The sequence below is a fragment of the Cottoperca gobio genome, chromosome 9 (assembly GCF_900634415.1).
Source record: "Cottoperca gobio chromosome 9, fCotGob3.1, whole genome shotgun sequence".
In the NCBI taxonomy this organism is placed as follows: Eukaryota; Metazoa; Chordata; class Actinopteri; order Perciformes; family Bovichtidae; genus Cottoperca; species Cottoperca gobio.
Genome location: NC_041363.1, coordinates 6983205 through 6998622, shown reverse-complemented (window position 1 = coordinate 6998622; position 15418 = coordinate 6983205). Strand labels below are relative to the sequence as shown.

General features: G+C 45.1%; 1 protein-coding gene across 1 annotated transcript in view; it reads right to left on the bottom strand.

The window, feature by feature from the left end:
- Positions 1-403: 403 nt before the first annotated feature.
- Positions 404-15418, bottom strand: part of adgra2 (adhesion G protein-coupled receptor A2) — a 35805-nt gene continuing 20790 nt past the window's right edge. Inside the window, 18 exon segments of the mRNA XM_029440787.1 lie at positions 404-2493; positions 2649-2738; positions 3460-3608; positions 3696-3819; positions 3908-4035; positions 4121-4329; positions 4528-4717; positions 4858-5058; positions 5294-5455; positions 5572-5721; positions 5831-6029; positions 6108-6118; positions 6120-6273; positions 6471-6684; positions 7090-7253; positions 7707-7778; positions 7880-7951; positions 8901-8972. Coding sequence (XP_029296647.1) covers positions 1071-2493; positions 2649-2738; positions 3460-3608; positions 3696-3819; positions 3908-4035; positions 4121-4329; positions 4528-4717; positions 4858-5058; positions 5294-5455; positions 5572-5721; positions 5831-6029; positions 6108-6118; positions 6120-6273; positions 6471-6684; positions 7090-7253; positions 7707-7778; positions 7880-7951; positions 8901-8972 — 3784 coding nt within the window. The 3' untranslated portion in view covers positions 404-1070.

Here is a 15418-nt window from a genome sequence, read left to right as displayed (position 1 = left end):
CTAAAAAGCAGAAGTACTGCTTAGGCATTTATAAGTCTACTTAAATGTGAAGGCAATTTTCTGATTTCATTTATTAAAAAAGCTTATGATCTGCATGCAGTGATTTGTTTAGGTCAGATACTCCTTTGAGAAATGTTTTAATACTAACACTTCTACAATCCTAGTGTGCAAGATTGCTGTTATGTTATTGTAAAACCTGCAAGATTTGCCTGATTTGTAGAGCCAACACATTTCAGATCCCTGACAATGACTGAAACGTTTCTCTGTCACCCAGGAGGGGGCAGTAGTTCCTGCAGTTCCCTCTGGTTTATATTCTTTCTGAATTTTCTTAGATAAGGGGAGCTCTGTCAGTGCTGATTGGACCACAGAAATAAAAATGAAACACTTTAATCATATATTCAAAAGTCTCGCATAGCTTTTTTAATTCACTCAGATTCTGTACAGCCACAGTCATGCAATTACTCTCCTTCTGTATGTGCATACACACACACACACACACACACACACACACACACACACACACACACACACACACACACACACACACACAAACACACACACACACACGCACACACAGAACATACAAAAGCATACATGAGCACACGCAAACAATTACTTGAAGCAAACATAGGGGTGAAAGGTTGTCCACATATTAAATGCATATAGCTGTACTTTGGAAATGGACCATCTTGCATTCCATTTCATGCTATAGTTGATATGCATAGAAAAATCACAACTAAAACAGTAAAGCTTTCATTAGACATCCAAAATCAACATCATATGCCAATTTCAGAGATATCTTGTAAAAAAAATGTGTGAAATGAATAAAATAAATGAGTATCTTATGTTTGAAAATGACAATAAAAAAACCTGCCTTATTATTTTTTACCATTTCACAGCGAACTCTTGCAATGCTACAGAGGCAAAAGTACCAGTTTAGGGTCCTGGATGCCTTCATGATGTTTTATCTTAAATTATATAATTATTATAATCAAGAGACCATTAAAACATAACCCAATCATTTGAGAGTCCATTAAGGTAATGCATAGAAGTTCACATATAAGTATAGGTTACACTGTGGTTTCACTTTTCCACAAACCACTCTTCATTCCGACGGAGGTCTGGGATTGGTCCGTGCCACTCATGTCATGCTCTAGCTCGAGCACTGAGTTTTTGAGAGTGCCATTTGGGGCGGCGGCGCCAGGCACAGTGGTGGTGACACTGTTCAAAGGGTAGGAGCAACGTTTGGTGTCTCGCTCCACAGCGGCAGCCAGTTTCAAATTGTCTCTGCTGGCGCATCGTCTTTGAGCGCCATGCATGGCCGCTCTGCTGGCCATAGACGGCAGCAGAGGGAAGGGTTTGCGACTCCCGCTGCTGCCCCCATCACTTCCCTCTGAGGGGCTGGTCGCCAATGACTCTCCAACACGCTTCCCATTGGTAAGCGGGCTGGCCTGGTTCTCTGAAAGGCTGTGGTGGATGCTGCCATTCTCACTCGTGGCCTGTTTGTGAACAACATGTGAAGAACTGAGGTGCTCTAAACCATTGGGACCCAAAGCTCCCAGGCTGCCCCCACCTCCAGCAGTCCTTAGAGCTTTGAGACGATAGTGACCTCTGCCCTCACCTCGGTGGTGATACTGGCTGCTTCCTTGTTTAGTTCTGCTACTCACTTTCCTTCTCTGGGGATGCACTGGGGCTGCAGAGTTAATGGTTGGCAGAACATTGTTTGTTGGCTTGGTGGTGTTGTCAGTACTGATGCTGTGGTTGTTGCCTGCAGGGGCACGTGAAGTGTTGTTTGGATTGTCTTGTGCCACCTGCAACAGGTTGGTGAGCTTGCAGGGCCCGGGGCCCACACTGCTGATTCCACTTGGCGTGGATGATGACCGAGCTGATGAGGAGTTATGAGATTCACCAGGTGGATGGCAATTGATGAAAAGTTGGGATCCCTGCTCAGAGGTCTGCACTCCACTCCCGGTAGTGCAGGTTTGCGTGTAAGTAGACATAGGATGGGAGTGACTGTAGCCTGGGCAACATGCCAGCCATGAGGCCTGTACATCCAGACGTCGAAAGCAGTGGTGCACCACCAGAAACACCCCAAGAACTGTGGCAGCCATCCCATAGAGACAGCTAAACAACAAGCTAGTGTGCCACACTGTTAGCCACATTGCCATGGCTCCACAACACCACAGAACCACAAACAGGAAGTGGGTTGCCACCAGCACCAAGAACTGTGTCTTCAGCGAGTACTGGTCCTCTGGTGCCACAACAGGATTTATAGGACCCACTGCTGAGTCTGTGGAGAGGAGGCTGGTGCTTCCTGCCAGTGCAGGCTGGCTCTCAGCCTCAGGAGAGGACAGTGTGGTTCCTGTGCATTCTTTGGCCACACGGTGCCTCAGGCGAAACACAGTGCACAGGAAATAGATCCAGGTCACCAATAGCACGAGCCCAGCAGGGACAAAGAAAGACCCCAGACTGGGCCGCCACACCAGCCAGCAGCTGCAAGAGGCAGAAAAGAAGTCAGGAGGGTCAGTGCATAACAAGGATACGTCTGTGTGTTCAATGTTTCACGCAAAATTATTCACTTCAGCACCAAACAAAACAACACAAAGTCAAGAGCCAAATGGCTCAAGGATAAAAAGAGATGCACTTACTAAGGGCTGTTGTCGCCGTAGTTGTTGACATTGACAGCAGCAGTGATCCCACAAATGATAAGAGGAACTCCACCAGCTATCAGATAGAACCTTGAATAACAGAGAAAAAACACATCAAACTCAAGCTCCCAGCTGCAGTTTGAGAAATGAAGAGCAGTTCTTGTTTGTGCTACAGGATGCTGTATGACCTTTGGCTGTTGTGATGTTTTTAAAGCATACATGTCGGTGTCATTTTCCTTTTTGTGTCTCTCTGGCTGTCTATAATTTGAACGGAGCTGTGTGATCCTTCACTCTTATAGTGAGCAGAGTGTTACAAGGGTCAGTAAAAGCTCCAGAAGTCTATGATTTATAGCGGCTTGATCCCATGAGGCTGAGTGGGCAACAAAGGGGTAGTGGGAGGGTCAGCGGGGTGAGCGTATGATCGCAGCTTCTGGATCATAGAGGCAGCGGGAGGAGAAATAGAAGGGAATATTTAGAAAGACATTGCACCCCCTGAATCACCCTGCTCAGATTTATGACAACCCCCTCTGCTTTTATTATGTTGGTTTCATACGTTCCTCCCCTCCCCCACTCTGAGTTATAGGCTTAAAGCTTTTTTTGTGCCTTACAGCAATACTCTGTTATGTCCCTCCAAGGTTCCATCTAACACAGAGGGTTTGTTGGGCACAATGATACACTTTGATGGCGCACAGTTTGGGTGGCCATGGACAAGAACTCCCGCGTCTGTCTAAAACATAAACCATATTGACAGCAAACAACAATCTCATAGTACAGGAAGTGGATGAAAGCGAGTTGTTGGTTGCTCACTGACCTGAGCATAGGCCGCTGAGTAGGCGCAGTAGGAGGCTCTCCCTCCGGCTGCCGTGGCATTCTCCACACAGTCTCTTTGTAGATGACCCTGGCACTGACTCCAATCCACAGCAGGGTCGACAGCGAGGAGTAGTGCAGGGCGATGCCCACCTGTCACACATTACAGTCAGGTAAGAGATCAAGCTTACACACCCACTAATCAAATTGAGGAGACTGTGAAAAAAATTCATTACTTACTGCTTGACAAACCACTGGGTAGCTGGTCAGGCTAATGCCTCCTGCGTATATGGCTGTCGTCATGGCGATGTGGAAGCAGGTATTTAGTAATGTGTGCCAGCTTTTTCTTGATATGTGTATAGAACTGTAGGGGCGCAGAGCAAAACAATCAGGAGAAGAAGCAAATAACAAACAGCAGCGAGAAGTGTGTTCATGCACATACAGGGCACTACCTGTGGTGAAGTATGTGTGTGATGATGATGGTGAAGAGGCAAAGGAGGAGCACTGCAGTGCAGGCATAGACCACAGGGTGGAGCACCGTTACAGACATAGGCATGGAGTTGGGGAAGTCAGGAACCTCCTAGAAAGAAATCCCACATAAATCAAATGAAAGTCTCATTCAACCTTGTTGATCCTGGATGATGATGTTACTCAAGCTATCCTACCTGCAGCACAGCATAGTTGCTAAGCAGAGAGCAGCGCATGGTGGAGGTGCTGCTGTCACTGTGGACCAGCTGACAGCCCTCCTGGCTCCAGCTTCCCTGTTTCTCCATAGCCTTCAGGCTCCACTGGGCTGCCACAGCATCAGTACCAGGGGATAAGTGACGCAGCGACACCCAGATAGGCTCTGAGTGGTTCCGCATGCTGCAGCCATCTGTTACAGAAAGGGGGGAAATTTAACAGAGAAATTGGTAACCGATACTTTTTATATTGTTCGATATAATTATATTATATTTTTTACATAATGTCATATCTCACAAGAACAAGAATGAAAGCATTTTGGGGTGCACTTTTCCTTTAACTATGAGAACGCAATAGTTGTTTCACTAAATAGGCTGAGAGGGTTTCTTACCGAGGCCAACAAAGATGACAGGAGTGTTGACACTGCGTCGGCGAGTGTGTTCCCCAGCGTTACTTGAGTTCCCAGACAGAGGGAAAAAGCTGCCGGTTCTGAAGGCTACAAATTGCAGCTTACAGTCTGCAGGAGCATCAGGAGGAAACAATGTAGCTGGGAGAGTCACAGAAGCCAGGGCGACTGAATTCTGGAGAAAGAAAGAGAACATGTATTTAATCCACCAGTGCACCTTCATAACTATGAATGCAGATACACTAGTTTACTGACTGCACCCTATGAAGTAAAAGTGGCTATAAGTGGATACAAGTAGGGGTCCTCACAACTCACCTTTAGGGGGAAATGGTTGAGGGAGGTGTTATGGGAACCGGTGCTGCAGCGAAAACGAAGCTGCTGCTCATGAGCAGACTCGGACGTTTCCATTCCCAGGCCGCCTGTTGAGACCTCGCGACGCTGATACACAGTGCAGGTTATACCGGTGAAGTGGGCAGGTCGAATGAAGTGGGCCTGCATTACAATGTTCCTAGATACCTGCACGTATCGAAATCAAATACAAATGGTAAATATTGTGTCCATGTATTGTCATTTTGAAATGTATTGTGAAATAAAAAATATAAATATGCACATTTACACCTAGTTGCAATTAGTTGAACCCCCAGTTCCCATGCCCAGTCCCCACGGACGGAGGTACTGCCGCCCATATATAAATTCAGGATATATTTTGTAGAAGCTTATGATGACATCAATTTAGGTTGACAGTCCGTACCATGGAGAAGTCCTGAGCATGACCGTGTAGCTGAGGCCAGGCCAACGTCTCTAGAGAGTAGACGATGGAGCTGCAGGCTTTCTTCTCTCTCTGAGCAAGAGCGAGGATCTTGTCGTCCACCAGCATCAGGTTACTGCCCATCTCAACCAACACCTCTGACAGCTGGAACAAACACACAGAAATGTTACAGTAAAAGGATAATAACCTCAGCATTAAACATCACACACACATACACTGTACACTATATATATATAAACAAATATGCAATCAAATCTCACCTCTCGCAGCTGTCTAACATAATCCATAAACTTCTCCATAATTTGCGCCACATACAACACATCTACAGAGTCAGTGAAGCCTGAAGTCTCCAGGGTGTATGTGCGCACCTGATGTGCCACAGTCACAGCATTGGATGCATTGATGGGCATCTGTGAAGCAAGAGAAAGAACAGGGCAAGGTGTGATGTAGTGAAACAAAATCCACATAGTGTTTACTGAACAGGAACCATGTGTGGTGGTACACCGAAGAACTACTGACCAGGATAAAGGTGTGCAGGACACGAGTGATGCCATTAGTGTAGTGACAGTCTGAATAGTCACCGTCCTGCCAGTTTCCAGAACGGTCACAGTATCGAGAGGCTTTCTTCTGCTCAATACCTCCCTCCACAGACAGGGAGGGGTAGCGCTGCTGCAGGCAGTACTGATGTGAAGTGATGCCCGCTAGCGTTCTGGGCCACCTGGGGATTAAAACCAGAGAAGAGTGAGACCGCTGAATCTTTAGGTATGCAATTATAATCACTGGAACTCTAACTAACCTGAACTCTCCCACGGTTGTTGACAAGTTTATCCTCTGGACAGAAGGAGGCACTGTTTTCCAGCACCACTATTTCAACACTGCGAGACGTATTGCCCCGCCTGGTAGAAACCACACATTCCCACTCTCCTCTGGCCTCCACATGTACGTTGAATAGAATAAGCTCACTGGATAAAGAGGATAGAGATAGCTTATTATGACACATTATGACCACATGCTCCAATATGTGTATTAACTAGTTAAACCTTCTTCTATATCAGATCCCTTAAAATGGTCTTTGCACAAGAATAAAAGGTTTTGAATAAAAACAGCTTCTTTAGAGGATAATAGAGAGCCGTCTGTTTGCCTGAGTAAGTTTCTGTACCTGGTGATGAAGGTGCAGTCATGCAGGACACTGTCCTCCAGCTGGACCCCCATCTCTGGGTCAGAGGTCACCAGCTGACCGTTGTGACGCCAGTGCAAGGTGGTGATCTTGTCCACCAAGGCGGCGGTGCAATGGAAGGGCAGCCGGTCACCTTTGAAGACCACCTGACGCTGGGACGGCAGCAGCGACAGGGTGTGCAGCTCCAGAGGTCCGTCTGAGCAACATGGTGAGAAAAGACGCAGATGCCGCCGTTACACATAACTCTGAATTATTTCTGCTTCTCTCTCATTACTCAACCTCAGCTAAATGTTTCCACAGAAGCTATTATGAGTCTGCTGTTCTAGTGCAGATTGGATGCAGACAGCAGCAATTCGTAAATGCAACACACAGGATTAGTTGTCAACACGGCTCACTGATACTTTTAGAAATATGTCTCTGCTGAGCTGCTGGGATTGATCGCTTTCAACCCACTTTTTGGCGCAGTAATCCTTAAAAATACTGGGACGATCTTAAACGGCTGTTATGAGTGCGCTGTCATTGCCATTCACAAGCCAATGTTCTTTGAAACAAAGTGGTGAACAACCTCATTCATTATGCACCATTCTAGTCAGGCTCTCACCACAGCTCAGCTGGCTTTCCCTTAGTCCACGAAGGGGCTTTCCCCTCAGGCTCCTTGGGTAGGCACACAGGGTTTCGTCCCCCAACCGGGCTGAACTGCCGCGAAAGAATCCCGGGACCCAGCGTAACCCGCAGTCACATGACAGGTAGTCTGAGTTGAAGTTTCTGTAGAGAGAAGTGTTGGCCATTTATCATACTTGTTGCTCTATCTGGCTCCAGTGTTATGTCTAGTTGCTTATTATAGGATCAACATATCATCCCAGGCTGGATGCATATTTGTTAGGTGACCAAATGTTAAAATTATAGCCACCCCAACACTATATCTGTTACATACCACAGATTCATTGTTTACACTCTGAGATGAATTGACTGTTTTATGCAAGAACTGGCGGTAACAGTTGCCTTGGTTCAAATGTTTGTTGCATACAAATAATATCTATACGGAAATATCTAAATTCAAATAAATACAGTACATGCCAAATAATTTTTTTCTACAGGCTTGAAGTCATTGTAAAAGAAAACAGAAAGAAAATAAACTTTCTTTTTGTTTCAGATATGGAATGGTATGCTGTGAGAGTGAATTTATTGTTGTTATAGCACCGAGTGTCTAATACTCACACTAGCTTGAGGGACGGCAGCTCCTGAAACACTCCTGGATCCATGGTCGATATGATGTTGCCAGAGAGGTTCCTAGCAGTACACAAGAGAGATATAAACACGTTAACTCCATAGCTTCCCCACAAAGCAGAAAGTTCACTAACTTTTATGGAATCTGTTTATCGGTCTCTTACAGTTTAGTGAGATTGGTCAAACCCTGGAACATGTCAGCTGTCAGGCAGCCAATGCGATTGTTGGATAGGTCGCTACAAATGTGAAAAGACAAAGGAATTTGGTTATTTTTTAATCAGGAGGGACTCGTCATAGATTTGGATATCTTGACTGTTTCAATACCATGTTGTTTTTGTGATATCAGATCAACCACTACATCTCTGACCTACAGGTAAAACTGTGCAGGACCTCCTTCCTGGTCGTGTTTACGAAATAATAAAAAGTTATTTCCCACTACTAGAAAGCTTAGTTAGAAAGTTAAACATCTAGGTAAGCATGCCCACAGTCCCTGCCACTTTCACTTATCTGTACTCCCCAGTGAAGGTTTATCACTGATGGGGGGGCCCCTGTTCTGCCGTCCACCTCTGAGTGTGATGTATAGCCACAGCCAGAGAGGGATCTGCTCTGTTGCACCTCTGACACTACCCAGCAGAGAGCTGTCCATAGCATGTGTTTATCTCCCCCTGTTTGTTTTGAGAAGCCCCAGACCTTGCAGGGAAAACACAAGTAGTGGGAGGAGGGAAGGGGAGTCACGCGGCGCAGCACAGACGACAAGCTCCGACAAGCTCCGACCCACGCCGCAACCAGACCTCGGTGTCCAAAGACACAATGAGTGAGCAGTGAGTGGCTGCAAACAGCCACGAATGACGTGCGATAAAACCTCCGTGTGGCCCTGAGGTTTCCACGGTGGTGGTGGGCACCAGAGATGACATTGCAGGGCTTCTTAGTGAATGAGGCTTTTATTGTCACACTAACACCAGGAGCTCAATATAACACATCTGCCATGAGATGCCAAAACAGTATCTGCTTAAGATATATGTGAGGGGATACGTGGGCCTGTCTCTTTGCACAACTTCTGTGAACGGAAGAAAAACTACCCTGACTCCTTCATTTGTCTCATACCAAACAATTAGATTCTAAAATGTCCATGCCTGTGTTTATGTGAACCTGAATGGAATGTAAATTGTATTAATGTATACTTACAGTTTCCGAAGCTCAGACAGGCCCTGAAAGGCTCCAGGGGAGATGGTGCTGATTAAGTTGTGCTTGAGGTCTCTGGGGAGAGAGAACATAAAGTGGATAAGAAAATGCATACAGAGATGATGTGTCAAATGAACAGTTCTACATTTAGAGACATGAGCACATCACAATCACTTTATCTGTATGGTCAATTTGTACCTGGAGCCAGAAGCTTTGCACAAAGAAGCGCTTCTAAAGCTCAATAATTAACATTTTGTTCTTCTCAACTAACTCACAGCAAGAAAGCCAATGAAAAATATTTCCTGAAATGTTAAACTTCAAGATGAGGCTTGTAGTAAGTAAACAAGGGGAGTGGAGACACATTTCCTAAACTTGGCTCCTCCAGTGGGACACAGCAGGGTACTTCTGCAAACGGATAGGAAATCTTATCCCATCAGCCACCTGGGATTGAAGCTAGCAAGATGCAGATACAGGACCAAATAAAATATTAGTGGAATCTAAAACCTGCTAGTCATTTTTCTGCTTGTTTCAAAATGACTCTTCCCATGATAATGTTGCAAACATTCATATTTATTCCTTGAATTGTCTTTGAAGATGTAATTTCATACGATCCGCTGCACGTTTCCCTGCCCTCTATTCAGCCAGATGCCTCTCTCCATCAACTAACCTGTATTAGACTTTTTTCTTTTACTGGCCAAGTGGGAATAGCTAAGTTAGGGCAGGTCAGGAGATGTATGGTTATCGGCAGGACATGGTCGATGCGGGTTGGAATGCGATCCTTGTTGCTGCAGCATGAAAAACAACTGCTCCCATCGGGTCCGGTCACAAAAGAGGATTTCCTTCCAGGGGCTCAAAAGCATCAGTGCCATGGCTGCATTTTTTGTCTAATTCACTTTAACCACTGTGGTAGGCAAGACCTCAGGGGACTTTTTGATCCCTTTTCTCACCAAAAGTATCTGTCAGCGCTGTTGTAGACCACGCTACCTCACACCATGTACAACCTCAGGCATCTCTTAACCATTGTCTTGTCCTTTTTCCAAGAGATGAGCTATTTTGATCAAACTAGGGCAAGAAAATAGTTTTAGAAAGTGGCTTCCAGTAAATAATTAGACGTGCGGTATGGCTGGGATAGAGTCAGAGATTTTTTTTGGTGTTTATCCATGCTCTCGCTCAGCCATCGCTCATATCTGGATAATAGATTGGTGACAGGTTATAATGATGGAGCAGAATCTATTTGGCTGAGGTCTGCTGTGTTTGTCTCAGAGCAGACTGCCTCGGAGAGCTCAGCCCAGCTCTTTGAGTGTGTGCCATCTTCTCACTTTGCAACAACTTCACAGCTTTTTCAAAAGGTGGAGACATTTCCACCTCTGTGTGTGTGTGTGTGTGTGTGTATGTGTGTGTGTGTGGGCCTGTAACAATGTATATGAGAATCTTTGTGTGGCTATGCGTCCCGCTCTAAATGTGTTGCTGCGTGTCAGTAGCTGTAAAGGATTCATTGAGAACAATGCTGATGTTTCCAGTCTGTGTGTCCCGGGGCTCATTAGTGCAGCGGTGACAGATGAGGCACTGCCCACTATTTCCTCTCTCTGATGGCCGTCTCGCCCTCCCTGTCTGTCGTTTTCACACTCATGCTGTACACACACATGTATTTGCTGTGTAACACTGACCTCCATGTATATTTTAATGGGATTAAGACAATCCTACAAGTAAACTAGAACTCATAAACACTGAATCCTCATAAGGTTACTAAATGACAAAGTTACTTTCAAACTGCATCGTTTTAAAACACAGTTGGACATTGTGCTTTGAGGAGATAAATGAGACATAAATGTAAAAAAGTAGGTTGGTCCTCGTTTTTAAGCGTCTCATACTGAAACTTAATATAGTGTTATGATTTTATACATCAGTGTGCATTTAAATGATAACATTCCTGGACCAGATCTTAAGACACTACATTAGCCGCTACCAGTATAACACACTCAAATTTCAATCAAACTGTTGATGGTCGAGTTGTATTGTGGGTAATGTAGGCAACCGTTTTGACAAGGAAGAAGAATTTGGGGAATAAAAAAGATGATATTCCTGGTTCTGCTGCATTGATTTGAATTGATTTAATTTATTTTTTTCATCGTGAGTCTGGCAATGTTATTGGAGTGTAATGTTAAATTGTCTGCACCTTAGGCCCCCTAAACTTTTAATAATAGATATTTGTGACACAAATTATATCTAGATTTCAATTCAATTACCTTATAAAAATAAATGTTAGAATAATAATATTGTAAACATTATTACAACACAAAGAGAAAATGCACATGGCACATGAAACTATGAGACTGATAGTGTATAAGCACCTGAAGCTTTCTGAAGACAAACATGTTGCCCAGTGTGTTAAAACCAGACACCAACTGGCAATAGAAAAACAAGTTTCACATTTACAAAGTCCACATTTCCTACAGTCTGCTCCTTTATACCCGACTTGAGAGGTCACAGCGCTGTGTGTGCTTGGCCTGAAGAGAATCAGCAGTTTACTACTTCTGATACACTCTCTTATCACCAGGCTGGGGAATGTGGAGCAGCTCACTGGAGTCAACAGGACTTGAAGCACTAGCCAAGCGCTGAGCCCTACACCATAATCCAGGCTAAATGTGGGCTGCAGCCCCTCGCCGCTAGCACACTCACTTTTATTGCCAACTTTATTTCCAATCTACAGTACAGTAGCTCCTGCAGTCCTCCTACTCAGGCGATGACTTGTCTGTGTGCCCTCTGGAGTACACAGCGTCCTCCCTGACAACAACTTCACAGCACAGTGGCCTCGACACTGATGACAACAGCTGTCACTGAGCATGAGGATAATATCAGAGACAAAAAATACTTCAAAGCCTCACGCTTCCTGAGCATGACAATATCATAGTTAAAAAGGATAGAAGTTACAACTTGTAACTATTACTTTCTCATTATCTTCAGAAGCAGCATGTACTTCTTCTAAAAGCTACATGAATGGTGTTGACACGTTATTATTCCTCTTTAAATTATGCTTTGTAACCTTGGGACTGCTGTGCTTTATCCACTTCGCCACATGCGACCTGTCTGATGGGGTTGTTACAGACTCCAGCTCACTCCCAGCCCAGAAGGGGCCATTGTCTGCTGCCACTGGGCCTAGCGGCTGCCATTAAGGATGTCGCCCCCCCCCCCCCCCCCCACAAACTCTTCCCGATCAAGGGGGCTGGTCCTCTGCCATTCTGAAGAGTCATTTCTCTGTGGGTATATAGGATGAGCACCTGGGCCCCATGCAGGCTGGAGAGGAGCGACGTGCTTGTAGGGCAGCAAGAGGGTAATAATGAAGACTTGGTCTGTAAAGCGCTCCAGACGAGGAGTGCTCCATTATCAGGAGAACAGCGACGGGGACTGGAGTGCTCCACTGACATTGTTCAGACCCTGGCCCCGCAGGGAGCTGGGAAAATGACTGAAGCCAGGGAATGGCCACTCATTATCGCCAGACTGGAATCAAGAATTTCCTGTTCCTGGAATTTATTTAATGGAAAGACAAAGCAGTACAGGGTCAAATTCTATACTTTAATCATATTTATATCGTGTTGCAAACTAATATAAGCAGCTGTCTGACAAGACACGCAAATATATTGAGGGATTAAAGCTTTGTTGGAAAAAAAGAATAGCAAGGGGGGATAACTGGCACCTTGGTTCCTAACAGAGGTTGGTGGAGACCATTTTTGTGCTGCGTGTCATTTCCTGTCTGGTTGGCGTCTGTAGCACAGAGGTCCTTGCTCGTTTATTTTTACAGTTTCCTTTTTCTCCTATTTTTACTAGCTAGCTTTCCCCTGTAGGGAGGGGCAGGTGGGTTAGGGGATTCAGTACTGAGCAAAATCGTCCCTATGTATGGCCCCGCAGACCCCACCTCCCGACTCCTCAACACACTCGCTCACAATGGGGGCTCTGTAACACAGGCCACAAACGTACTCCTGCCTTCCCCCCAAAACAGGAAACCGGGATCTGCAGAGCTCTTGTTTTTCTACTAATTTCCTGCTTTGCTACCCCTTCCCCAGATTATTTTCTTTATTTTTTTCTGGTTCCTCTTAGATTGGGTATACCTCATCAACTTTTTGTCTGAGTTCATCTGGAAACCCATTTCTTTGGTTGAGTCGTGAAGCTAAAGGAGCAAATACAGACATATATATTCATATATCTGCTGTCCTTTGGATTACCTTTGGACAAATCCTTAAGATGTTTCCTGTCAAACCTGAGCAATCACTTCCTGATCTTCCACTGTCATTACTGAACTATGGTGCAAATGAATAAGGCCCTCAGCTCTGCTTGTGACTGACAGTAACATACACTGTGTATCCAACTGCACAGAAATAGCAATATACACTTTTATTTGAAGTGTTAAATGTCCTAAATTGATTATATGTTTCTATAGTCTGCAGCAAAATGAGCTGGAGATTATTGTGCCAAGGGAAACTCTGGAACCACAGGCTGTTATTGACTTCAGTTTTTGGAGCGGCCGAGAGAAGGGGGCGATGCCCGCTTTGGCAGCTCTATTGATTTTCATGCGATCTACCGTCGTGCACAGAAGCTATAAACAATGCAAGTTTATGGTTCTAATGGGACATACAGTAGATCGTAATATTTGTCAGATTAATGATGATGTAAAGTCAAAGTTTCTCAGGGGAGAGAAAAGGCGGCAACGTGCAATTCCGCTTCTGTTTTCCACTTACTGATCTTAATAATACTTATGAAATAATATTAGTTTTATTCTGTCAAATGAAGTTATTTGATCTGAAAGACGTAAAGGTCTCATTCAACATCTTTACCAAAAAAGTCAATAGAGAGCTGAAACAATGTACACATTATAACTGGGAAGGAAACAGGATCAAACGCCTTTCATTCAAATTATCAATGAAAGTTTAGATTCATGTCCATGAGGGAATTTTCAGCCAGTAGGTGGACTACAGCATGTAGAGAGTGGGAAGGGGGAGGAACAGTGAGAGACCCAGTGAGCTGGGAGAGGGGAGATGCAAAAATAAAGCAAAAAGGGAACACAAACGGAAGTGGGGGGAAGTAAGTCCAGGGAAAGCTCAAGTTCCTCTGGAGGAAAATGCCATTGAAACCATATCAAGTTTGCCGAATGAGTGTGCGAGAGCGAGAGTTACTGGCGTATAAACCGTACAATTTGGTAATGGGCTTATGAGGGGGCTCGCTCGCTGTTTCAATAAACCCCCAGAGCCACGACTGAGCTAGGCTTGCAATACAAACACACCCCGTTCCTTCAGTTTATCTGAAAGACACATCTGGAGTCTATCAACTCCAGCAGCACCCCCCTTTCTGTTTCCACTCTCCAGCACGCTTAACCCCTTCCTCACCCGCTCCACCCCTTAATGTCATGCACTCTCATTAGGTGACTGTTACCTAACCGGGGGCCACTCAATGGCGTGTGCGGCAAAAATGTTCATTTTTCTGTGAGGAAGAAATGAGACTTGCGTGTGCAACCTTCACAGCTGGCCTTAGTGCTCCTCAGAGTGGTGGACTGGTACAATCTGAACGTTGTCTTACCCAGACAGGTCTAGACAGAAGGGCTCCAATGCTATAGAGCTGTGTACATCTGCTTTTTTCCCACTCATCAAGGTAATTTGTTTAGCCTGTGTGGAACCAACATTAATCTCCCACTAAGAAAAAACAACCTCAGATTTATATAAGACCAATTGCAGGAGTGTGCTTTCCCTTCTCTCCCTCCCTCCGTCTGCCTCTCTTTCCCTCTCTCTCCAGCCACCATACCATCTTTAGCCATCCTGGCTCCACTTCCCGTGTGTCAGATGGTAAAGTTGTTTAAGTTGGACAACTTCCTAACCCCAGCTGCTCAGAATGGCAGAGGCGATTTCAAGGTTTCAGAGAGGCTCAGGCAAAGACTGAGTGGCCCCCTTTTTGTAAAACAGATACTATCACGTCAAACAAAGTGATGCATTGGCCTAAGCCTTCTTAATGTGATAATAGTGTATATATTTTCTATCAAGCAGACGTTTTCCTAAACACTCCAACATCTGCACAATCTCATGCCCTGTATGATATATCATTGGTCTCACGTTTGAGTTTAAACTTCTCATATTTCATGTTGATTTACAAGCAGAAATCACAACCAACTCCGTGGTTCCTGCTGGTGAAAGTCAACAGGAAGTTTTTAATAATCTTCCATGATATTTCTTGTGCATACTCTTCTGCAAGTGAAGGTACAGTTATGTCCGGTAGATTCATACTGTAGGGGATCATTTCAGACTCTCTTGTTGACAAAGTCTATCATGCTGCCAACACCTCTAACCAGTCCTAACCACAAGCCTCACTCACTCCTGCCTTTCAGACCTGTTCACTGCAAGCGCCCTGCTGCTCCCTCATCCCTCATCCATCATCATCGCTGCCCTCTGCTCTCCCTCTCTGCTCCCTGCTCCCTCTCTCCCTGTAGGGTGAGCAGACCTGGTAATGAGGGGCCCCTTGTGCCCCTGCCTGCCTGTCCT